General features: G+C 56.7%; 5 protein-coding genes across 5 annotated transcripts; 3 read left to right on the plus strand and 2 right to left on the minus strand.

The window, feature by feature from the left end:
* Positions 1 to 1,026: 1,026 nt before the first annotated feature.
* On the plus strand, positions 1,027 to 2,986 carry B0T15DRAFT_567312 (uncharacterized protein; the record flags this gene model as incomplete). Its single annotated transcript, XM_062870723.1, has 4 exons — positions 1,027 to 1,574; positions 1,665 to 2,015; positions 2,081 to 2,516; positions 2,577 to 2,986. 4 exons carry the CDS (start codon positions 1,027 to 1,029, stop codon positions 2,712 to 2,714), a joined length of 1,473 nt encoding a protein of 490 aa, XP_062721143.1. The 3' UTR covers positions 2,715 to 2,986.
* A 5,704-nt stretch (positions 2,987 to 8,690) lies between these two features.
* Positions 8,691 to 13,151, plus strand: B0T15DRAFT_396639 (uncharacterized protein; the record flags this gene model as incomplete). Its single annotated transcript, XM_062864850.1, has 6 exons — positions 8,691 to 9,329; positions 9,394 to 9,419; positions 9,480 to 9,578; positions 9,667 to 11,023; positions 11,130 to 12,274; positions 12,551 to 13,151. The coding sequence occupies 6 exons, from the start codon at positions 8,691 to 8,693 to the stop codon at positions 13,149 to 13,151; spliced, it is 3,867 nt and encodes a 1,288-aa protein (XP_062721144.1).
* Positions 13,152 to 14,252: 1,101 nt separating this feature from the next.
* On the minus strand, positions 14,253 to 17,304 carry B0T15DRAFT_484997 (formate--tetrahydrofolate ligase-domain-containing protein; the record flags this gene model as incomplete). Its single annotated transcript, XM_062866264.1, has 4 exons — positions 14,253 to 16,889; positions 16,955 to 16,992; positions 17,067 to 17,087; positions 17,181 to 17,304. The coding sequence occupies 4 exons, from the start codon at positions 17,302 to 17,304 to the stop codon at positions 14,253 to 14,255; spliced, it is 2,820 nt and encodes a 939-aa protein (XP_062721145.1).
* A 1,640-nt stretch (positions 17,305 to 18,944) lies between these two features.
* Positions 18,945 to 20,501, plus strand: B0T15DRAFT_194829 (WD40-repeat-containing domain protein). The gene is made up of 3 exons (XM_062862498.1): positions 18,945 to 19,110; positions 19,173 to 19,770; positions 19,824 to 20,501. The coding sequence occupies exons 1-3, from the start codon at positions 19,061 to 19,063 to the stop codon at positions 20,199 to 20,201; spliced, it is 1,026 nt and encodes a 341-aa protein (XP_062721146.1). The 5' UTR covers positions 18,945 to 19,060; the 3' UTR covers positions 20,202 to 20,501.
* Positions 20,502 to 20,861: 360 nt separating this feature from the next.
* On the minus strand, positions 20,862 to 24,417 carry B0T15DRAFT_484999 (chromatin-remodeling complex ATPase-like protein; the record flags this gene model as incomplete). The annotated part of the gene is made up of 4 exons (XM_062866265.1): positions 20,862 to 20,999; positions 21,056 to 24,031; positions 24,086 to 24,253; positions 24,322 to 24,417. 4 exons carry the CDS (start codon positions 24,415 to 24,417, stop codon positions 20,862 to 20,864), a joined length of 3,378 nt encoding a protein of 1,125 aa, XP_062721147.1.
* Positions 24,418 to 24,777: the final 360 nt, after the last annotated feature.

The following is a 24,777-nucleotide window of genomic DNA, read 5'->3' on the forward strand; positions in this document are numbered from 1 at the left end:
CTCCGAGTTCCATTGGTGATTTGCAGTATACGTCCAACCTACAGCACACCGGGCATGAGGTGGCCCCGAGCATGACCGCGTTCGAGTCAGGAATGTGTCGTGAAAGGTATTGTACAAACCCGGCCGCCAATGAAGAGATTCAACATACGGTTAGGTAGCCGAGGATGAATCTGTACATACATACAAGTGGCTCCACGTACCAAAGGGTCCTTGCGCATCACCGTCGAGTTGTTGAGGTTCAAGTTGATTACAGAAGGACCTGCTGTGTGTACCATGACACGATAACTGCAGGAGTTCAGATAACTTGAACTTGACCGTTTTTGCTCTTACGCCATTTCGGGCGAGCTTGGCTGCGCACGGGCCGCAATGACGTTACCACTGCAGGACTTAGCAGGAGCCGTTGAAACGCCCCTGCTCGAGCAGACGTGAAATTATGTTGGCAAAATTGCAGTCTGTGCCCCTTTCTCTCTTAATCGGAACGCTTGACCAGCAACAGCTCTCGTTCCACTGCCATATACCGAAGAATTGATCACAACAGCCAACGACCTTCGTGTTAGCCACGTGTGGATGTGCCGCTTCGCCAAGTTCGCCAACTCGTCGTGTCGAAGTTTCTAGCTGCTCCTTGTGGGCCAACGATACCCGCTCCAAACCAAGACCTCCACGTCTCGGCCCGCGCGTCTCAAGCGGATCAAGCGGATTCACCCAGCCTTCCCCTCGATTCGCGTTGTCCATCTCGCCCATCAGCACGCAGTTGAGCCTCAGCCTAGGTTTATGTCGATTGGAAACGGGCGCAGCTGTAATGCTTGACAACGAGCTCATCAGAAATAGCAACAGAGGAAGCACCATAGGTCGGTACTTGCCGGCACATCGATCGCGATCCCCGCCCTGAAACTCGGTATCCAAGACCGTCGCCGGCATACCTATCCGGCCCGGGGTCCACACTCCGAGTTCTTTCTCTGTGCCCATTCGGCTGTTCTTCTGCAAGACGACCCCTCCCTCGTTCCCTCCCGTGCGTGCTTGCCCACCATGTCGTCCTCAAGTTCGCTCTCCCAGAACGCCGGGAAACGCAAGCGCAACAACACAGCCACCGCAATCGAAATGGACCAAACCCAGATTGTTCAGGCCGAGTCGCGAGACGCCTCAGGCGAAGAAGGGGACACTACGGCCCCGGAAAGCGGCCGAGCTGCTGCCGTCCATAAGAAGACCGACTCGACCGCGAGCGCGCACCCACCGAGCAAGCGCCAGCGCGCGAACTCTGATCAGTCAGCGGTTGGGGCAGCAAGCGGCACAGCAGCAGCCCAGGTCCTCGACCCCGGCGAACCGAGTGATACCACCGAGGCCAGCGTCGACATCGCCGAGAGGGTGACGCGCAAGGGGAGCCGGAAGTCAGCGCTGAGCAAAGGCGAGAGCAGCGCCAATGGCGGAGCACTGGTCACCAACAAGACCTCGGCAGCGATGCCGCCACCTCCGATCGGCAAACTCACTCACCCTGTTGGATACAAGACGAACCCGCCCCCTGCGGGCAGGCCTGTGAGGGTGTATGCGGACGGCGTCTTCGATTTGTTTCACCTAGGGTATGTTCAAGAGACAGCGGGGGTTGCTTGCTAACTCTGTATTGTACAGGCGGTCTTTGGTCGAGGATCCAAGCTAACGGCCAGTTTCAGACACATGCGCCAGCTCGAACAAGCGAAGAAGGCTTTCCCCGATGTGTATCTGATTGTGGGTGTGACCGGCGACGAGGAGACGCACAAGCGCAAGGGCCTCACCGTGCTATCAGGCAAAGAACGAGCCGAGACGGTGCGGCACTGCAAATGGGTGGACGAGGTCGTCGAGAACTGCCCTTGGATTGTGACGCCCGAGTTTCTGGAAAGACACCAGATCGACTATGTCGCCCACGACGATATTCCCTACGGCGCTGATGAGGGCGACGACATTTATGCGCCCATCAAGGCCGCGGGCAAGTTTTTGGTGACGCAACGAACAGAAGGTGTAAGCACCACTGGCATCATCACAAAGTAAGCCCCTTGTCTATTCTCAAAAGCATAGCCCCATAACCACTCTTTTGGCTCACACCCGGCAGGATTGTCCGCGATTACGAGAAGTACATCGCGCGCCAGCTCAAGCGCGGCACCTCCCGCCAGGAACTCAACATCAGCTGGCTCAAGAAGAACGAGCTCGAGCTCAAGCGCCACGTCCAGGATTTGCGTGACAACATCCGGAGCAACTGGGCCACCACGGGGCAAGAGCTCAGCCGTGAGCTCCGCCAGTTCTGGCCCTCCAGTCGGCCACAGAGTCCCGCGCGGGGGCCGGCGGGATTCTTCGGCAGCACAAACAACAACGGAGATGTGACTCCCAGCAGTCCGCTTGGTCCCAACCCGGCGGCGGCTGGGGCAACGGGCTTCCCTTTCCCTAGGAGTCCGACATCGACGGCCACGGCCGGGGAAAGGGCGACGAACAGCGCGAATGATTTCATCACCGGTTATACGCTAGGGTTGATTGGCGGTGTACGGTCCTGGGTTTGTCTTCCCTGTGACTCCCGACGCATGGGGAGAGAATGTGCTGACATGAATCTCTAGATGACCAAGAGCCGTCGGGCTCCCAACGAAGACCAAAGCCGGCCTGTGAGTGATGAGTCCTCGGAAGAGGCCGAGGAGAAGACTAGCGGTGATCGGAGACGATTGAGCCGAACGATGGCGACCAGTCAACGAGGTTAGGGCTGGAAGATAGGGGTGTTGTCGTGCTACCCTACCGCGTGCCGGGATTGATCTTTTCAGGTGAGGTTGTTGTCCAGCTTCAGGCTTTCATTTTATTTTGTCGCTTCTTGATGCTATGGGAGGCTACTTGAGGAACTGTGATTGGCACCGGGTTTCAGGCTCTGAAAAAGAAAAAGGATAAGTCGCGGTATAGGCGTGGGTGTCGAAGTTAGTCCGGTTTAGAAGCGTCAACTGCGGGTCCAGAGCAACATAGTAATTCATTCCACGATTTTAAGTTTCGGTTTCGAGGAGCGAGGAAGGTGAGTTTTGAAATGGTAGGCATTGAGAGGCATGTCAGGGTTCTCTAACGTTATCTCACGGTCATGCCTACAACGTCCTTCACAGGGGCAGGGGCATATCGGAATATGAGAGAGTGATATTGTTTTATGCAAACCTCCTTTGCCCTGGAAATACAATAGCAGAGCATCAAGTGCCATGGCCTTCTCAGGAGCTCAAGCAACCAAACATGATCATTGGCAGTACGACTACCTCCGAGAAGAATAAGTAAGGTAACCGGGTATGTATGTTGGTCCCGTGATGTCTGGCCTGAACTTTCCTCGGGGACTTGCTTGTGATTCCATCTTCGATGTGTTGGGTTACGAGCAGCTCTTGATGGCGATTTGGGTTCCTCATGTTCATCTGCTCCCCCCTGGCTTGTGTCGATGTTAGCGGGACTGGCTTGTAGCCGGGGCAAGTCCAGCTCTGGTTGCCCTGATCCACAAGTGCGATCTCGGCTATTGAAGGAGGACTTGCGATAGGCCTCTAGGTAGTCCTGCTTGCTTCAGCTTCGCGGTTCCGGGTATCAGGTCAGGAACTCAGATGCGTTTGTCGGCGAGACTAGCCTTCGCCTACAGAGTACTAATCCAAAGCCAGCCACAGATATCGTAGTCACGCAAGCCGCCCAGGAAGCAGTGCACAGAACAGCCCCCTCGTACCCAAGGTTACTTCGAGAGCATCCTATTTATCCGTAGGTACCGTACCTGGTTGAGTCGCATCTAGACTGCCGAACCGGGCCTTCTCCTTGACCCATTTGCTCTACATAGCTAACGAGGGTACCATGCCGTGCAATAGGTCTGGACTGCTGGCTACCTAGCTGAGCAAGCGATTTCGATAGTCAAGATTCGTAGTATGTGTGCTATAACCGCAGGTTCATGACGACGGGGACATTCAACTCTGCTGTGCTGCAGTGACTATCTACTTAGTGAGGCAGGAGGATGGATTTCAATGAGCTACTTGGCGCAGTTTACACTGTTGCAACCGAAATCCGGGATGCCAGGACATCTCAAGGAGAGAAAGGAGCAGGTCTTGCTGCCGTCGGCCCCCTCCCCCTTCATGTATGTATGTACATAGGAGGGCGGCTGGGCTCCAGATCTATAACATCCGGGGAAAGTGTGGCGTTCTCAACGGTGCAAAACCGAAGACTCATGGAGTCCCTTGCAGGTAAGTCGCTACAATGCATATTGCATGTGGAATGAAGGAGTCAAAACTATAAGAGATCTTGTTGTTTGTCCAAAGTCCTTCTTTGGCACAGACGCATTGAGAGCAGCAGGCTCGCTCGGGGCTCGGTCATCTCCGTAGCTGGCCAGTATTGACGTAACCCGCTGTCGAGGCAAAAGACGACCACGACATAACACGAGATTTGTGATATCGAAGCCTCCCCTGAGAATATCCAGCCAATGATGCCGTGACCGCCTCTCTATTTTTCCTTTTCTGAGGGACGAATCACACCTATCTTCTGAAGCTGAGGCTGAGGGGAGCCGTTGTTGAGCGGGAGGGGCCGAGTGTCGACGGGCATGAAACGGTTTCAGAATCTCAGAGCTGAAGGTCAGATAGATGCAGGCCCGAGGCGCGCCTGCAGGGCGGACAGGTTGCTGCCAGACAACTGCAGCTCTTACTACCTACCATAGTTATCCCATTGGCTGTTGGACAGGGCTAGGCAACATCCGTATTACAATAAAGCTAGGTGTGGCTGAGCGGGGTGACCTGTAAATACATACATGTACGCAGTTACTTGAATCTCTACACCAACAAGCACGCTAAAATTTACCCCATTATCGGCCCGTCTTTTTCAGGCCAAGTTCGCCAAAGTCAGGTACGGCACGGTGGGACAGAAGGGCTTCGTAAATTGGATGATCGCAGTCAGACGACTTTGGTCTACCTTATGGACCTAGGAACGGATACTTGATAGTGGCACACAACGGCTACTCCCGCAACCGCCACGCCGCGGATGTCTGGGAACGATAAGCGCGGCCGCCGCGCTTAGATGCTACCGGCACATTCCTGACAGACCTAGGTAGGCACAGTATATGCATAGCCTAGTGTAAAGCTGATACATGGGCAACTGGGGCTCTCCATGAGGAGGCCATCGTTAAGTCGTCTCTGAGCGTGAATAGAGACTTGGACTGTCTTGGTCCATCTGGATAACTGGAGTAAATAGCAAGTTAGGTAGCGTCCGCCCACAGTATACGTGACAGGAGACCTTGCTCGGCTTGTGTTGTTTGCTTCTTGTATGTTTGAATTGAAACCAGTCCATTGAGCTAGGGTGAGCTCTCAAGGGTAATGGCATAGCGGTTCCAGAAGGTTGACTGACGGTACCGCATGACAGGCGGCGAATCTTCTTGGGGTCGAACTGGAAGTCTGGAACAGAATTTGGATGGCAAGCACGGTATGGAGTACGGAGTGACTAATAAGGTCCATATCCGCAATCAATGACCCACCCATCGCGAGATCAGCTGACGCTAATCTGAATGTGGCTTAGTATACCGTAATTCCCGCCGTGGGGCCGTCCAGGAACTCGAATTGAACCCACCTGCGAACACTTGAACCTCAATGTCTGTCAATGCTCTCCATGCCGGCGAGCCATGTCTATCTATTTGGTAGGTACTATGTACCTGTAAGAAAGCGACCCCAGTTCTCCAACTTGCACAATCAAATGCGCAATTTAGATGCCTCGACGCGCTGCAAGCTGTACGACTTCATTTGGTAACATCAAAGGACAGCGTCGTTCCATCGCATAGGGCTTATCTTTCCCCTGCCTGCTCGGTACAGTGTAATAAGCTCCTGTCCATCCCTCCCAGCTTTTGGAGGCTGCTTCTGCTTGCCGCGCTGGTAACACGGGCAACTCAGGCGACCGATACACTGACCAAGAATTAAGCGCCGTCTCAGAAACATGAGACAAGCGCGCAATGGGACTCAGCATCTGCACGGTGCTACCAACCTAAACAATACACGACCCATTTTCTCTCTCCTACATGGTACCTTGGCCCGCCGCACACTGCGCCACAGAGCCGTACTGGTGGTGTCGACACCCCTCTTCGGGCCGTTCGCGCAATATCAGACGAATCGGCATTCTTGAGCTAAGCGCCTGTCTACTGTGTTCCCTGCAACGCACACCGGTTTTCCCACGTGATGTGTGAAACATGGCGGGGAAACCACACCAACATAGCGTTTGTTGGCCTGACCCCCGACGCGGTCAAACCGGACACCACTGAGTTGGCAGCGCTGGCAACATCTTGGCCGCGGTACATACGCATCGCCAACAGGACGCCATGCAGGCTGTGAAGTGAGCCAGCCAGTTGTTGTTGTTGTTGTTGTTGTTGTTGTTGTTTGCACCGCGACCTCGACCTGCCTATTTCGCTCACTGGTGCAGGCCCTGGCGCTTAACATTGATTGTCCTTGATACTTGAACTTTGAAGATGTCCGAGCCGCCAATGCTTCCGAGTCACCCGATGTCCGTGTCGCACTGGGCTGAAGAACAAACTTTCTTCCCCTGGGCCGCTCATGCAGGTCACAGGGCCGTCTCACGCGAGGTGCAGGGGATCACAGTTTCGGGGCCCCCAACGCGATCAACAGATCTCGGCATGCCGAGTCCGGGTCCGGGTCCGGGTCCGGGGGACCATCTCACCCGCCAGATTGTCCCCACCTTTGCCATGTCAAGATTTCAAAACCTTAATCCGTCGAATTCATCAACGGAGGTCTCTCTGGATGATTCAGCCTGCGAACCATTGCAACGTTTGAGATATCTCCTTCATCCCAGAAAGCTTTTTCCAGTATCATCGAACCTACAAAAATAGGATCTCACTGGCATGTGGCGCAGTGCTCGGCTGCCCAATGAAAGAGGGGCCACGTCTAAGCCCCTGCACATCGACCATTCCGCTTGTTCCGCTGCCGCCGCTAACGGCCGATGGCCCATGCGCAGGGCGGGGCCGAACACAAATCGCTTCTTGTTGATCGATAGGTCGAGCCCTGTCCCTGGACGCGCCTTTCCCCCACACTGCTACTGCACCTCAGAACTGTACAATACATACACGTGTACGTACTGTATTGTGTCGACGCTCTCGCTCTCTGTATCGCCATGCCGAATTTCCAGTTCGGGAATCACTGACAGAGTCAGTTGGGCGGTTAGTGTGCATACCTACCCACGATCACTTTAGCTTCGTCGTAACCCACCATCTCGAGGTTGCCCGAACGACACTCCAGCCTCCAGGAAGGTGCAGCACGCCGGCACCGGTTCTCGATCCGTACCGCTGAGATACACAGTAGATGCACGCATAGGCGGGTAGGGGAGGCAGACAATGCAGCGAGTGTAAGCATGCCCATACAGCTTTTTATTGTGACACTGGCAGAAAGAGGACAGCCGAGCTCCGCGGTCATACAACGTGCCTGGCCTAGTCTAGAGATCTAACTACCGGTGCCGCGCTACTCAGCCCTAACGCAATACGCGCTACGTGCACAGGTTCAGACACAGGTCGCTACGCGATGTCATCATCTGAGGACTGCGAGCTAGTGCGAGCTCGTTCTAACATTGTCAATGATAGAACGGATGGTAGTCGGTTCGCTCAGCGGCAGTTGGTATATCCGCGCCTATTCAACGTGGTTGGCACTGTTGCCGTCCTGTCCCGCCCAGGGCTTTGTGGCTGAGACTCGCGGCTAGCTAACCTAGTGTCGCGCAGCAAAAGGGACCGGGGGCAAGACCGGGTGCCATGTCGCAGACCCGCACATTCAAGGGCAGGTTGCACGAGACAAGACAAGAGATGCACCTCGTCAGTGTATGCTCCCATTTTCGGTTTCATCGCTTGTTCCCATCTCGGAGTACATGCTCATCGGGTCGCCGAGACTCGCCTCGAGCGATAGTAGTGTACCGCATCCTGCATCTTTTCTGCATGGGTCATATTTGACATGCGGTGCCCAGGTGGTCAGCGAGCGCATTCATCAGCATAACCCCTGTCCATCCAACCTTGTCCCCCTTTTTAGCTTAACCTTGTTCCCTGGTGGGCTGACCAGGGGTTTAGGGGCACACAGACTCAGCAGCCCTCCATTAAGCTACCCCAGTAGTACTGTACAGTACATACCTACCAGGGGTATGCGCTACTAAGCCTCCCTGCAACGCTCTGCAAAGGCTTGCCAAGCGTGTACAGATTGATCTGCCATACGGATTCCATGATCCCATTCCGTCCTCCTTGCGGCCTTGTGGGCCGTCTGAACATACATACATACAGACCGTGGTAGCAGCGCCGCAGACGTGCCGCGCTGTAGTACCCCAGTCTGAATGTTTTCGGCTCCCGACGTTCACGGAGATGGAAGCCCATCGTCGCTTCGGGTCCGGCACTGTGGCCGTCTCTTCCCCTCCCACCTTTACTCCCCGGCTAGCTGAGGCTTTGTTTGCTTGTCTTCGCCCCCCTCGCGCCTGTGTTGCTCCCCCATCTTGTTTCTGGACCTTAGTCCCCCGCGTTGCGTCGCGCTGCTGCATCCGCGCGTGTACTGCGTGTATGTACTGCGTGTACTCCCGTACCTGACCCAAGCTTCTGTCACCTCTGCCGGTTGTTCCCATCTCGGCTACTACGTACCTTTCCACCTCGTTTCAGAAGTCCAGCAGGGCTGTGTATATTCCCAACTTGGCATCCCGCTTCCATTTTGAGGGACCACCCGCCGCCCGTCATGGCTAGCCTCAGCTTTATAATGGATGTCACCGACGACCACCAGCCGGTCGCTGGCCGTCAGCCCCTTGATAAAAGGGACAAGGGCGCGAGCAAACCAGCCAGTGCCGGTCCGCTCCGTGACGCTCCATCCATCCCGCAAGCAGGCCCAAGACATGCTAGTAGTCGCGACCTGCACTCTGCCGAGAAGGATATCGACCAGACCGCCCCCGCCGGCCAGACCAAAACGCGCAGTGCACCCTCACGGCGCGCCAGGCCCGCTGCAGCAATATCAGGGCCACAAAAGACAAAAGCCGAGACAGCAGCCGCTCCCACAGTCTCATCGCCATCACCATCCTCACCATCATCCTCATCCTCATCCTCGTCCTCGTCCTCGTCCTCGTCATCACCGCCCCTGCCAGCATCTACGGCGCGGCAATCGAAGAGGCGCCGCAAGACAAGCGACGAGTCGATGGACCGGACACGTTATGGCCCCGCCGGCCCATCGCCATCCCCGGGCGGGGGCTTACAAAGACCAATGCCTCTTCATCCGTCGGCTGCCGCTCAGTTCGTTCCGAGGATCACGCCTAAGACGAGGCGGGTTAGCAAGGCAAAGAAAGGCTTGCGGGTTCATGTCTGCAACATCTGCAGCACGCCCAAGGTAGGCAGGCTATGAGGAATACTCCGTCTTCCTTCTGTCCGTGTACTGACCGGAAGCATGGCAGACCTTCACGCGGGCAGAGCATCTACGGTGAGCTTCACACCCGCCCAAACACCACTCCAGCACACACGGGGTCTCTAACGTTCCCAGGCGTCACCAGTTAGGCCACGGAGAACCGCAGTTCCAGTGTTCCGGTTGTGGGAAAGCCTTCCACCGGGCTGACCTGCTGGCACGACATCAGCAAAAGCAGTACGTCCGTCCCATTCCAACCCCGTCTGTTGCGCAGGGTGCTCTCTCATGCAAAGTGAATATATTAATATTTCGATGACCGTTACAGTGAGCACGACGGTGACGGGGTTTCAAGGTCCGGTTCCATCCAGCAGAGCCCTCGCCCTTCTCCGCGAGCCCCTTCTTTCCAGTCTCAGCCTTCACCTCGGACCCCGGCCGTGGCCGTGGCCGTCTCTCCTTCGTCGGCCCATATCCCGCCCACACCCAATGCCGCCACGGGGCATCAGCCCGGCTACAGGCCACCCAGTAGCTCTTCACGGGACTACAACAACGCCTACACGCTCTCCCCGACGATTTCCGTTGTCAGCCCGGCGCAGCCGTCGTCGCTGACGGGTTGTTATCAAAGTCACGGGGGAAACAATCAACCGAGGACCGGGCCGGGGCCCATCTACGTGGTCACCCAGGGGCTCCAGCCGCCAGGCGTACAGCCGACAGAGCTGCCAGACTTGCATGACGCGTCACCATGGCCATCCTCGGCATCGGATAGCGCGTATTCGACATCGGCATCAGAGATCTCTCGGAATCCGCGACCTTGGACGGGCGGCCACCGGTCGCCGACGGCTGGCTGGACTACTCCGCAGCGACCCTCGCCGTATGCCAGCACGGCATCGCGCGGCCTGCAGAATTCCGGAGCCAGAGTCCGGGGTACTCCGGCCCCCCTGTTCGTCGACTCGTATGCGAACTCGCAGCCTTCGGAGCATCAATTCGGGGACATGCTCAACGTGCCAACGTCGATAAGCTTTTCTGCTTCTCCCACGGCAGGCGGCCACCATCCCCCGCTGAGCGCATCGACGGACAGCACTGTCCGTTCGCACCACCACCGCCGCCGCCAACACAGCAGCTCTATCTCATCTGTCCGTGGCCGGAGCTCCCCGCTTGCTGCGCCTCCTCACCCGAACGAGACACTCGTGGTGCCTGCGCCTGCCGCCCCGGGCAGCCTGAACCCACTGCTCGGTCTTGAACGGCGAAAGGCAGTCGTGATGGAGGGCTTAATGGGACCGCAGGCCGCAATGGGGGGCCTGGATGTGCTGGACGGCCTTGCCATCGGGTACGGCGCCGGCGGGAGCAACGCAGCCAGCCCTGCGGCCGATAACGTCAGCCACAGTAGCGGCATTGTCGCTGAACTCGACCTGGCCATGGGAGGCGGCTGTGCCTTGGGGACAGCCTCATCAATAACCATCCCCTTGCCGGGACCGGTCCGAGCCGCCGTTCCGCGGTACCTGGAGATCTACTGGGCACAGATCGATCCGGTCCTGCCGCTCGTCCACCGGCGGCTGTTCGAGGCGGCTCCGGAAGACGTGCTGAGGTGTGCCATGGCCGCTGTGGCGACGCAGCATCTGAACAGCAAGGACGACCGCAACAGGGGAAACCAGCTGCATGAATTTGCATGGCAGGAGGTGAAGCGGGTGAGTGACGGAGACCCACGCCAGTGAACTCAACTACACACTTTGAATATTATATCCATAAACGGTGTGCTGACGACAAGCCACTACTACTTGTGAGTGGCAACAGATGGCGCGGTGGAGCCTCCAGACCATGCAAGCCATCCTCTTGTGCGAATATTTTGCGCGCTTCCGGGGCCGCAAGGCTGTGACGCGACCGTCGAAGCCGTTCGAGTCTCTGTACATGAGGGTGAGTGCTCTGCGGTCCTTTCCTGTCGCGCCGTCCTCTACTCTTGGCGGGGCCGGCGGACTGTGGCTCGTCGACACCACCGCCTGGTCCCCCGCTTCTTCCCCTGCGTCCTCGCCTACTATTTCTTCCCCTTGTGACTCCATCACACCAACCACCAGCACAATGTCTCCTTTTGCGCTGCGCCACTTGAGCCCGCTGCAGACCACCCCCTGGGGCAGTTTCCCTTCTTCCGGGGTTCGATCATCGGCTTCTTCTTCACCTTTCGGGAATTCGTCTCTCCCCTCGCCGGATCCTTTCGCGGTCCCTGACCTGCCCGCTTCTCTGGGCACTAATTTTAATCTTTACTTCTCTACTCCTAATTCTCGCTCGGCCCGGGCGGGACCGTCATGGTCCGCTCTCTTTGCTCCCGATCCTCCCAAGCCGGCGTCGGCACCGGCGCCTCCTCTTTCTCTTACGGGCCCTCCCGCCCAGACTCCGGGGCAGACCTACTCACACTGTGTTCCGAATCCACAGGCCCTGTACCAGAACCCGGTCCCCTGGGACGACGCCGTGGTCGCAGCCGGTGAGCGGAACCGCTCCATCCAGGAGCGGTGGCACCACTGGATCGACGCCGAATCGCGCCGTCGCCTCTTCGCCGCCTGTCTCTTCGCCGACAGCCATGCTGCCATCTACCACCAGCAGCGGCGCGCCGAAGACAGCGAAGCCGAAGTGTACGCCGCGCTCCAGCCAATCCCCCTTTTTGGCCGCGGCGCCGCCTTGTGGCAAGCTTCCTCGGCAGAGGAATGGGCATCTACTCTCTCGGCCGACCCGGGCGCGCTTGACCACCCCGAGCATGTCCCCCCCGTCGAACATCTCAGCGCCGAGGACATAGAGCGGCGCCCTCCCATCGACCGCATGGTGATCCTCGGCGTCCTTGCCCTACGCCTTCCGCGCCGCCAGCGACTACCGCCAGCGGCTGCCCTGTCTGCGAACAACTCCCCGGCGCCGGAGATGGACCCTCATCCCACCCAGCATCTGGGCGGCCAGTTCGGCCCCGAGCAGCGACCCTCCTTCCGCCGCAATCACCAGACCGGATCCCAGTGCGAGAGCCTCTACGACTTTGAAGCCGAGGAGCGCATCAGCGCCCTCTTCCCCAACTGTCCCGTGGCCAACACCTACCTCGCCCTGCACCACACGCCGCTGCGCGACCTGCTCGCCGTCAGCGGCGACTCGTGGGTCTTCTCGCAGAAGGTCCTGCCCGCAACGTCCTTCCACGAGCACCAGAAGCGCGTCAAGGCCTGGGTGACCTCCTCCGTCGCCAGCGGCAGCAGCCTCGCCGGCCTGAGCGTGGCCCGCGCCACCGTCTACGCCGCTCGCGCCATCCTCGCCTTCCTCCACCGCCACGACCCCATCGTCAACCTGGCCGCCCCCTGGGCTACCGACATGTCCGATTACTGGGCAATGTATGTCTGCGCGCTGATCTGCTGGGCTTTCGGACACCAGCACAACCACAGCACCAGGCAGCGGAGCGGTAGCAGCTGTGCCGGCAGTCGGGGTAGCGCAACCACCACCACCACCACCACCAACACTGGTACCGCGGCGACCACTAGCAGCAGCATGGGGAGCAGTCCTGTGCCCACCCATGCTGCTTTGTCCTCGTCCCGACCCGCGAGTGTCATGTCGGTATCGGAGGCGGCGGCGGCTGACGACGAGGCGGTGATCTGGCTCAGTATGGTGGCCGCCGAAGGGATCAGGCTTGAGGAAGTGATGCGGATGCGTGAGCGGCGTGAGGCGATCGGCGTTGTCGGTCTGGTGAGGCGCAGGCTGGAGAGCGACTGTCTGGGCGCCAGGAGCAGGCTGTATGTGGATGCGGTCGGGGTGCTGAGGAAGCTTGAGGAAGGGGTCGACTGGAAGTGGTTCTGAGATGCAGCCCGCGAGTCCTCCTCGCTGCTTCCGACCCCCTTCCTTCCCACCACACCACAACGTCCTTCCTGTCTGCGCTTTTCGTTTCTCCTCCTCCTATACTCACCGCTCGCCATTCCCTTACACCACTCTCAACCCTCATACTCTTCGCTTCAACACCCTCATCGACAGCCCTTCCCAGTCCACTCGTTTCCGACAGTCTCAACCGGCCGCTGGATCTAATGGGTAGTAAAACGAGCACACACTCAATCGATGGCGTATACACGGAAGGCCATTTTCACTTTCTCCTCTTTTCTTGTTCCTCTTCTACTGTCGGCGAACGGTCACTTACGCGATATGATGATGATGCCTGGGCACGGTAACACAAAGGAGCTGGTCGGTTTTAGTCCATTCGTTTCTTTTTTGACTTTTTTTCGTCTTTTCTTTCTCTTTGAAGCGAAGGGCGCGCATTCTTACACTTCTTTGCTTCTTTATTATATACTTATATCATGGTGGGACGACTGTGACGGGCTTGTCTCTTTTAACTCTTCTCTTAAGTTTTCTTCTTTCTAGGCAGCCTTACTGTCAGCTTTATACTGTACTTTTATGTCCTTCTTCTACACGGCTTTTGCGTCTTGTTATGTACTGTACTTTGTTTACTTTCGGAGCAACGAACGGAAGGGGTTTAGGAGCAGATAATCTAATGATAGATGAGAACATAATGATAGAAACGAAGAGGCCGAGTAAAGCAGGAAGAGAGAGGGCAATGGTATTGAAGTTTCTGTGATACACCATTCGTATCCGGCTCCGTTCGCGCATATTGGTGGTGAGCACATCCAATCCGTCACATGCATAGCGGTGGCTTTCTTCCTTTTGGCCACGTCACAGAATGTTAATCGGCGGTTTAGGGAACATCCTACCTTTATCCTCTTTTCTCTATATATCTGATGTATGGTATCTTGATGCAGCATGTGTTAAAACATGCACCCACACACCCACGAGTTGATCAAAATGCTGCCTTGCACGCCCAGCCCCAAAGACATAACGCCAAAAGACCCCCCCCCCCCCCCCCCCCCCAAGGAAGAATGTGAGCTTGTAGGGTTTTTATTTTACCCACAAGCTTTAGAATAAGCCATCGATCTCACCCGTCTCGCCGTCGACATCGACGTTCAGGTAACCCGGGGCAGTAGGCAGGCCGGGAATAGTCTGGATATCAGCAGCCAGAGCGTAGAGATAGCCAGCGCCAGCAGCCATGCGGACATCGCGTATGGGCACTGTGAAACCCGTTGGGGCACCCTTGAGGTCCGGGTCATGACTGAGCGAGTACTGCGTCTTAGCAATGCAGATGGGCAGGTTGCCGAAGCCCTGGCGCGTGTACGTGTCCACCTTGTTCTGGGCGAGCTCGCTGAACTCGACAGCAGCAGCGCCGTACATCTCGCGGGCGATCTTCTCGATGCGCTCCTGCACAGTGCCCTCGAGGCTGTAGAGAAGCTTGAAATCCTTGGGCTTCTCAGCCGCGGCAATGACGGCGTTGGCAAGGTCAACGGCGCCCTTGCCACCTTCAGCCCAATGGTTGGCCAAGACTGCGTCCTCGGCACCGGCTTTGATGGCTTCCTCACGCACAACATCGATCTCGGCCTGGGTGTCGGTCGAGAACTTGTTGATGGCGACCACAACCGGGACGCCGTATGACCTGGCGTTGGCAACATGCTTCGCCAGGTTGACACATCCCTTCCGCAGCACCTCAACGTTCTCCTCCCTGTACACGGGGTCAAGCGGAGCACCTGGAGAGATGGCAGGACCACCGCCGTGGACCTTGAGAGCGCGAATGGTGGCCACGACGACCACCACGTCGGGCACAAGCCCCGATGTACGGCACTTGATGTTGAAGAAGCGCTCGCCGCCCATGGTGAAGTCGAATCCGGCTTCAGTCACCACGAAGCCAGCCTTGGAAGCATAGTCCTCATCTGGCTCCGTGCCGGCAAGCTTCAACGCCATCTTGTCGGCCAGGATGGAGCTGTTGCCGATGCTGATGTTGGCGAAAGGGCCCGCGTGCACGAAGACGGGCGTGCCCTCCAGACTCTGCATTAGGTTAGGTTTGATGGCGTCCCGCATGAGAGCAGTGAGCGCGCCGCCGGCGCCAAGGTCATCGCAGGTAATGGGCTCGCCGCTCCTCGAGCTGGCAACGACCATCCTGCCGAGACGCTCCCGCATATCGGCCAAGCTGGTGCTCAACGCCAGAATCGCCATGCACTCGCTAGCCACAGAGATATCAAAGCCAGTCTGGCGGCTGTGGCCCTTCTCTGTGGGCGCGTTTCCAACCACGATGCCGCGCAGATGCCTGTCATTGACATCTAGGACGCGCCGCCAAGTGATGGTATCCGGGTCGATGTCAAGACGAGCAAAGCGACCAATCTCGTCTTCGGTCAGCGAGTCGGGATCCGTCTTGTCGATTCCCAGCTTCTTCAACCGGCGCAGCATGACGGGCGCGAACGTTCTCTTGCCGTTCTTGACCGGCACCAGACGCCTGTACAGGGCGGCATCCTTCTGCGTGCTCTCGTGGAACATGCGGGTGTCAATGGCGGCAGCCAGGAGGTTGTTTGCGGCCGTGATGGCATGGATATCACCAGTCAGATGCATGTTGAACTCGTCCATGGGAATCACCTGGCTGTAACCGCCGCCAGCTGCACCACCCTTGATGCCAAAGGTCGGGCCCTGGCTAGGCTGCCGCACGTTTGCGAAGGCGACGCGACCGACATGCGCCCCGAGAGCCTGGGCAAGACCCATGGTAGTCGTGGACTTGCCCTCCCCCAAAGGAGTAGGCGTGATTCCCGTGACTACGACATATCGGCCATCCCGCCGGTGGCCGAGGCGCTTCAGGAGGCTGAGGTCGACCTTGGCCTTGTACGCGCCATATGGCTCCAACTCTGACGGGGAGATGCCAATCTCCTTGGCGATCTGGGTGACAGGTTTGGGTGCCTGTGCTCGGGAAATGGCGATATCGGAGGGAACAGGGTCCGAGAGCTTGAGATGCAGGGGAACAATGCGCCTCTGCTTTTCCGCCTCAAAGGATTGCGTTGCTGCGTCGACAACGTTCTGAAGGAGCATAGCGACGGTCATAGGCCCCACCCCGCCAGGGACGGGAGTGATGTGCGAGGCGACCTGGGATGCCGACTCGAAGTCGACATCGCCCACCAGACGCTGGCCCGACTTCTTGGTGGCATCGGGGATATAGTTCGTCCCGACGTCAATGACAACGACACCCGGCTTGAGCTGCTCGCCCCTGACGAAGCCCGGCTTTCCGATGGCCACGACCAGCACGTCGGCGTCCTTGAGGTACTTGTCCAGGTCCTTTGTCTTGGAGTGGCAGATTGTGACGGTGGCATCAGCATTCTTGAGAAGATAGCTGACAGGGCTGCCGACGATGTCACTTCTCCCAAGGACCACGGCGTTCTTGCCTGCCAGCTCGACGCCAGCCTCCTCAAGAAGTATCATGACACCCTTGGGGGTGCAGGGGACAAAGAAGGGACGCCCTCCACGCTTGGCCAACTCGCCGATGTTGTAGGTGCCAAAGCCGTCGACATCCTTCTCACTCGCCACTGCCGACGTGACGTTGTACTCGGAGACATGCTTGGGGAGCGGCAGCTGCACCAGGATGCCGTGCACAGACGGGTCGTTGTTGAGGGCGACGACGCGGGCAACCAGCTCGGCTTCGGTGGCTGCATCGTCGAACTTGATCAGTTCGCAGGCAATACCGCACTAGAGGTTCCCAAGTCAGACGAGATGCCGCGCGATTCGCATTGGCCCTATGTACGGTGGCTTACCTCCTCCGCGGCCTTCAACTTCATGCGCACATAGGTAGCTGCACGCCATCTAGCATCAGCATCAAGGGTTCGTCGCCCTGGCACGGTTCCATGGCGGGGTAACGGCACATACAGGAGTCGGATCGATCACCCACTGCGGCGTTGGTGGCCAGTTAGTCAACGGATACTGAAAATTGATTATGGACCCCAGTTCCTGTCCTATCCTCGCAGCGGGAATGCAACGCACCTTGGATGATTTTGAGGCACGGCTGGAAGCGCGGATTGATGCCCTTCTTCTCTGCGATCTCGGCCTGCAACCGCTCCCGCACCTTCCGGGCAATCGCCGTTCCGTCAATCTTTGTCGCGGCCATGGCTGCAGAGCTGGAGTAGGCCCCGAGAATGGTCGCGGGCGGAAGGTGGTGGTGAGCACGCAAAAGAGCGCTGGTGTGACTCCTCCTGAACCTGCTGCTGTTATCAGGGTTCGGACTGAAGATTGATCGAGCCTCGCGAGTGGTGGGGCGCCGCGGGGCAGCGGAGCTCCCGCCAGCCGAAGAGGGCCGCCGCAAGTCGGGCCCGCTGATCTTGTTGTTGACTTCCCCTGACTCACAAGCTGCTGGCCATGTGCCTGCTGCAACGTCTGCAGTTGTCCGTTGGCCTCTTGTCGCGATAGCGGTCGAGAGATTCTGATGACCTGCCAGGCCAGCCCTCCTCCAATGGAACCAGCTTGTTCGCCTGGCGCTCTGCGTAGGCCCCGCACTCGGAATCCTCCGTACAAGGCGCGTGAGAGTCATTGCTTATGTGACTCTGCAACACTGCTGTTGGGGATGATTCCTTCCTCGGACTGGGCGTTACACACCCGATCCAACGCACGCCAATTGGTCTGAAGGGATCGAGGGTTGGACAAAGGGTCAGATCCGGATCCTTTCCTGAATAACTTCAAGGAGCCTGCTGCGGTGGGGACCGGTTCGCTGAGTCACTGCTCCCTTCCCATCCATCAGGGATCGAAGATCGCGCGAAAGCTACACGGGGCACAACAAGCTTGGTATATGGTGGAGACATAACAATAGATTAGGCGAGTGATCATACTGGCCGAGTGTTCTCCGACAACTTCATCCGTGTTCGTCATCGATCAGGGGTATTAGACAGGTGTTTTTCGAAGCGCAAAGGCCGAGAAGAGTTGTGTGGATCGGGACCAGAAATATCACCCAAGCTGTTGACAGCTTGACACTGGCCCGTCGCGGCGCTGTTCTGCCGTGCTAAGAACGGAAAGGTGTCCGCTTACGCCGTAACGAGCGATGCAACGGCCTGAGCCGGCCGATCATTCAAAAACTCATTTGTAGGCATTAGACAAGTTCTTGAGGTTTCAATGGGTTGCGTTGCTTGCCATTACGATGTGAATGTGTAGATGGTCATAATGATTGAAGAGGTATTGTACATAAGGTAGGTGTACAATACAATACATACGTACTGAATACAGTACGGCGGAATTTAGTACATCAGAGCACGTGCTGTCTTGGCGAGCCACATTCGACGTCGACCTAAACGAGAAGGCGGTCAGGCAGCCATGTCACAGAAATTCGAAACCACCACTGACCACATGGAATGACTCCATAGCTGGTGGGGCACAGCACTCACCCCGCGATGGCTGCAGTTTACTGTACTACTAGTAGTATTGTTAGATTCATCAGATCTCGTTAACTGCTTTCCACATTCCAGGCCTGCGGCTGCCAAGAATCCGTGCCGAGTTGTCTTGTACGACGACGTTTTGCTAGTCAAGTTTCATGTAATATCCGTAATGTCGACGCAAACTCTCCAGCAAGGCCCCACGTTTTCCCAAGAGAGCAGTGCGGTTGTTACCCGCGCCGGTGTGGCGATGCTCTGTTGCCATATATGATTGGCTAAAGCTACAAATGTGGGCTCCATGTAAATCGCTTTGCGCCGCGCACAACCTCTGCGAAAAATCAGCCTGGCGGAGCAGCATTCTTTGAAGAGAAGCCGCCCCGCAGTAGCCTTCAAAGACGATCCCGCGTTGATATCTGCATCTCCCCTGCAACAAAAGCCGGAAACTATCCAAACAAGACGATACGAAACGCAGTAGGAGGTCTCGACTGACCACATCCGCCAAAAATGAGGCCTATCCTGTTGGCGGGCCACGAACGTGCCTTGACCCAGATCAAGTTGGTTGCACCGGATACCCCAGGAGAGTGAGCTTTGGGGCTGACCTCCTCACCCTCTACAGATATAACCGCGAAGGCGACCTTATTTTCTCCGTCTCTAAGGATCAGATAATCTGTGTATGGTTCTCCCACAACGGCGAACGGCTCGGTACATATCGCGGCCACCAAGGTGCCATCTGGACCATTGATGTCGACCCCACAAGCACCATCCTCGCCTCAGGGTCTGCCGATAACACAATCCGTCTCTGGGATGTCAAGACGGGGAAGTGTCTCAAGACGTGGGACTTCCCTACGGCTGTGAAGCGGGTCGAGTTCAACGAGGATGGTACCAAGCTGCTGGGCGTGACGGAGAAGCGCATGGGACACATGGGCACGATCGTTGTCTTGGATATCAAGGTCGACGTCGAGGCTGAGCAGAGCGACGAGAAGGCTTTAACGATTGTGTGCGAGGAGAGCAAGGCGACGGTAGCTGGGTGGAGCTACCTCAGCAAGTACATCATCGCCGGCCACGAGGACGGCTCAGTGTCCCAATATGACGGCAAGACGGGCGACCTGATCTTCAACATCCCGATCCACGAATTGAACCAACAAATCACCGACCTCCAGTGGTCTCAGGACCGGACCTACTTCATCACAGCGTCAAAAGACAAGACCGCCAAGGTAAGCATTACACTAGCTAATAGACCAGCAAAGCATTGCTGACGCTCCTGCAGCTTGTCACCGCCAAAGACCTCGAAGTCCTCAAGACCTACGTCGCCGACACTCCGCTCAACAGCGCGGCGATCACCGTCAAGAAGGACTTCGTCATCCTCGGTGGTGGCCAGGCTGCCATGGATGTCACCACGACGTCGGCGAGGCAGGGCAAATTCGAGGCCCGCTTCTACCACAAGATCTTCGAGGACGAGATCGGGCGTGTGCGCGGCCACTTCGGCCCGCTCAACACGGTGGCGGCTGACCCGACGGGCAAGGGATACGCGAGCGGTGGTGAGGATGGTTACGTGCGCGTGCACCACTTCGACAAGGGCTACTTTGACTTTATGTACGAGGTGGAGAGGGAGAGGCAAAACAAGCTAGCGGCGGGCAATGCTTGATGCGCTTCATACGGTGGAATGAAGTTCTGGCGATGATGGTTCGGCATTTACAATGGCGTTCAGGGACACAAATCTGGGGCGAGGGATCACGGTGGAAGGGATGAAAGGGGGGAATTCCCTTTGGAAGTAAAAGAAAGGGTTCTTTTCGGGTTGTCAGTTCGTGTACCTCGGCGGCCCGTGTTCCTCAGCCGCGATATGGTTACCGCTACGTTGGCTTATTTCAGCCGGTCGCCTGGTTGTGTGTCCATGTGATGCTCAAACTCGGCGGCGGGTATGCGAAACAGCGGCTGACGGAGCAGCGAAAAGAATGCAGTGAATCTGACGCATATCTAGACGCTAAACGACGATTTTTCTTGTTCTTCCTTACCGGGACCTCGTGTATCAAGTCTTATTAGCCATGGCTTTCGCTGTTCCGGGGCGTTTCTTCAGATTGCGTACAGCAGCAAGCAAACTCCCAAACGCCTTCACTTCCACTCTAGTACACGCCGGTAACATCTCCATCCTCCCCGACCGTGTCAGAGACCTACGCCCAGTTGACGTGGACAAGTAGAAAAAAATAAAGAAATGATCTGTTGCCCACCCAACCTACCAGCTCATCATCAATTCTTGCAGTCTATATCCCAGACATGGCCCTCTGCAACCCTTTCTTGTTGCTCACGTCTATTTCTTCTTGCCTTTCGATTTGGCCTTTGAGCCAGCGGCATTCGACGTTGTAGACGTGACACTTGACGCCCGTGAAGGGGAAGTCGAATTGGCCTTGCTGCCCGTTGCCGACTTGACGTTGTCAAGAGCCTTATTCTGTGTTGTTTGTAAGCCCGTGGGATTATACAGTCTGGAAGACGGTTATTGCTCACCTTCACGCCATTCGCCTTGGTCTTCTTCTTAGCTGGAGCTAAGCCGAGGATGCTGTCCTCGTCATTTTCTTCGTCATCAGGTTCCCGCTTGAGTTTTCCGTTCGCGCCGTTGACCTTGGTAGTGCTGACATCTTCAAACTCCTTGACAACCGTAGTGAGGAGAGTGTTACAACGGCGGCTCAGCTCGGTCGGGGTCCGACTCAGGAAAAACCAATCGAAACGGAACAGCGGGCTCTCGCGGATCTCATCACGGATCTTTTCGTAGATGCCCTCCGAATCCACGCCGTACTTGTCCAACAGCACGAGCAGGAACCGGTCCTCCTCCTCCGTGTATACCTTCTTGTTGGTGGTCGAGACAGAGTAGTTGATCTTGAGCTGTTGCAGTGGGACACGGTACTGGCTCATCTTCTTGCGCAACATCTTGCGCTGTTGCTCAATCTTACGCATCCGCTCTTCCCCATCCTCGATGATCTTGATGTACTTGTTGTAATCCGCAATTTCGGTGTACCGTTGCCAGAACACCTTAGCATACGCCTTGACTTCTGCGGGCGTCTTGCTGTCAACCTCCATGGCGATCCCCTCGTAGTCATGCCGCCCATACTTCCCAGATCCGTTGATGAATTGCTGGAAATCGCGCCGGTTCCAGTCCCCAAACCCTTGTTGCGCCAGCCTCTGCTTTTCCTCCTGCTCTTCTTCGGTGAGCGGGGTAGCGTTGTCGATCTCCTGCTGGTCAAGGGCTCTCTCGGCTTCGCGTTCTGACAAGTTGTCGTCGTCGCCTTCCGGGAGGGGAACCTTGTACCCGATCTCTTTGCGGTAGTATGCCGTCTCTCTATCCTGGAGGTCGCGGAGCCTGGGCGGATAGAACTGGTAATCGTGAACCGGGACTTGTTTAGGAGCACGTGGCGCTTTCGGCTTAGCCTCGGCAGTCCGGCCTCCGGTATGTAGGGCCTGCTTATAGTACTTGTCGATCGAGTAGATCTGCTCCTTGCGTTCGCGCTTGGCAGGGTTGATCCAGTTGACGCCAATATCCTTCTTGCGAGCCGCAAAATCCTCGCCATTCCATTCATAGGCCGACTCGGACGTAAACTTCTGGAGGTCATCGATACCGAGTTTCTCGTACCTGGCATTGAGTTCCTTGGTGCGTGACTCGCCAGCCTGAAGGATCGCATCGATATCATCGTCGTTCAGGTCGCCACCCTTTTCTGCCAATGTTCCAAATGCACCCTTAGTCTGGAACACCTTCTCCGCACCGTGCTGGATCATGGACAGGAGTTCGTCCTTGTTGGCAGCGGCTTTGGCGGCGACTTGGGCGCGGCCTTGTTGGATGACGAGCTGATCGAGGCGCAGCTTTTGTGCCGCTCGCTCCAGAACCTTCTCCTCAATCGCATTGTCCGTGACAAAACGGTACACGACTACCTGTTTTGTTTGCCCGATACGGTGAGCCCGGTCCATGGCCTGCAAATCAGCTTGCGGATTCCAATCGCTGTCATAGAGTATGACGATGTCAGCTGTTGTCAGGTTGATGCCGAGACCACCGGCTCTTGTTGTCAGTAAGAAGATGAACTTCTCCGAGTCCGGTTTGTTGTAATCGTCAATAGCGGCGATACGGTCCTCGTGGGCCGTGCTGCCGTCAATGCGACAGTACTTATAGCCCCTAAACACGCAATAGTCCTCCAAAATATCCAGCAAACGGCTCATCTGGGAGAAGATAAGCACGCGACTGCCCTGTCTCTGCAACCTCTTCAGTAGCTTATCGAGGACAAGCATCTTGCCCGAATTGTACACAAGGTGTTCGTCCGTAGTATACGGCGGGCCAGGCTCGGCGCCCTCGAAAAGATAGGGGTGGTTACAGCACTTGCGAAGCTGCATGACGATGTTGAGCAGCCGTGTTTTGGACTCGCGTTTTCCACCCGCACCGTTGACAGCGTCAATATCCTTCTCGAGAATCTTTTGGTACCACTTCACCTGCATCTCCGACATGCCAATGTAGACATTGACCTCCTTCTTGGGAAGCAAGCTTTTCTCCACATCACTCTTGACGCGACGAAGCAGGAAGGGTCGGAGCACGCGATGTAACTGCTGAACGACTGTATCCTGGTCCCTGCCCTGGCCTGAGAACCACTGATCGAAAGCCTCAGAGTCTCCGAATACATCGGGAAGTAAGAAGTTGAGGAGCGCCCAGAGTTCGTGTAGGTTGTTTTGTAGAGGCGTTCCGGTAATCAGGAGGCGGTTCCTCGAGTTGAACATGCGGATGACCTGAGCCAAAGACGACTCTTCGTTCTTGATACGGTGCGCCTCGTCGATAATGATGTACTCCCAAGCAAACTTCCTCAGATGGGCCTTTTCGCGAAGGATCATTTCGTAGCTGGTGATGCAGACATCGAAATTCTCGTCAATCAACCGATCATTGATGAGCTGATTTCGCTCCTCTTTGGCGCCCTGTAGAACGAGCACGTTGACCTCGGGAGTCCACTTGGCAAATTCTCGCTTCCAGTTATCCAAGGTCGACTTGGGCACTGTGATGAGATGAGGGCCCGTGATGCCCATGATGTGGCGCAAGTAACCCAAGAAGGATATCGTCTGCAAGGTCTTGCCCAGCCCCATTTCATCGGCAAGAATGCCCGAGATGCCGTTCTCATGGAGGGAGATCAACCAGTTCAGGCCGGCAATCTGGTAGTCTCTCATGGTGCCGTGGATGAAGGCAGGTGACTCGCGGAAGACTGTTTCGGCGGACCCTCCTTGCTTCTCGTCCTTGAGTAGTTCAGCGTCTTCTTCGGCTTCGGTCCGGCGACGCCTCTCGCTAGTCGCGCCGCCTTGGCGACCACCCGCTTTCTTCTGCCTCGTTGCCTCTTCATTCTGGCGATCGATTTCGGCCATGATCTCGCGGATTTTGGGATCCGGGTTCGTTTCGATGAAGTGGCGAAAGAGGTCGGTCAGGCCTAGAAGATAACGGAATCGGCGCAGTGTGTCATCCTCCTATGCAACTGTAAGCTGTGTATTTTCACCTTTAACACGGCTGACGTCTCCCACCTTCGATTCCCCAAGCCTGTCGTGTTTCTTGCCAAATATACTCCTACGCAGCTGGTTCGCTTCTGAACGCTTCTTACGGCCATCGACGATGGGTTCGCCGACAACGCTGCTGGCCGTAGTGTTCGGATTCGTGTCCGAGTCGGTATAGTCGGGGGTCTCGTCGACATCCTAAGCAATGGTTATCAACTGATCCCGTTACCACTATCAAGGGACAAGCACTTCACGGGTGATCTTACCATATCGTCGCCCGGCTGCGAGGTATGAGTTGGTTCAGGCGCATCGACCATTGACGCGTCGGTATCATTGCCACTTTGCCTCGAACGGGGAGCCATGGTTGGCTGCGACGACCTCGTGGAGAGGGTCAAGATGGGGTACGCGACTGAGACGCGCTCGCGCGTATAAGTGATTTGAGTGACAAGCAGCGGCCTTCCGGTTGTTGCGGGTGGGGTTACTGTGATAGATGCCAGCCTCGTGGCTATGGTTCGTGATAGAACGGAGGCAGGCTCGGTCAATGTGGTTTAGAGATTGGGTGGGTGCAAGGCAATGAATTTCGGGACTGGAGGTAAGTTGAGGAACCCTCAGACCTCGTTGCCGATTAGCCAATCATAGGCAGGATAAGGGGAAGGGGATTTAACGGCGGACGGTTCAGCGCCTAGGCTGCACGGAGTAAGGCTGTAATAACGTCACGGTAT

Source organism: Chaetomium strumarium, assembly GCF_033439665.1.
Source record: "Chaetomium strumarium strain CBS 333.67 chromosome Unknown B0T15scaffold_4, whole genome shotgun sequence".
Lineage (NCBI taxonomy): Eukaryota > Fungi > Ascomycota > Sordariomycetes > Sordariales > Chaetomiaceae > Chaetomium > Chaetomium strumarium.

Bases quoted from the DNA above. Each gene is read 5' to 3' on its own strand.
- B0T15DRAFT_194829 (XM_062862498.1), top strand. From the start codon at position 19,061: ATGAGGCCTATCCTGTTGGCGGGCCACGAACGTGCCTTGACCCAGATC. The intron at 19,111-19,172 runs GTTGGTTGCACC...CACCCTCTACAG, and splicing joins CGTGCCTTGACCCAGATCAA to ATATAACCGCGAAGGCGACC. The intron at 19,771-19,823 runs GTAAGCATTACA...ACGCTCCTGCAG, and splicing joins CAAAAGACAAGACCGCCAAG to CTTGTCACCGCCAAAGACCT.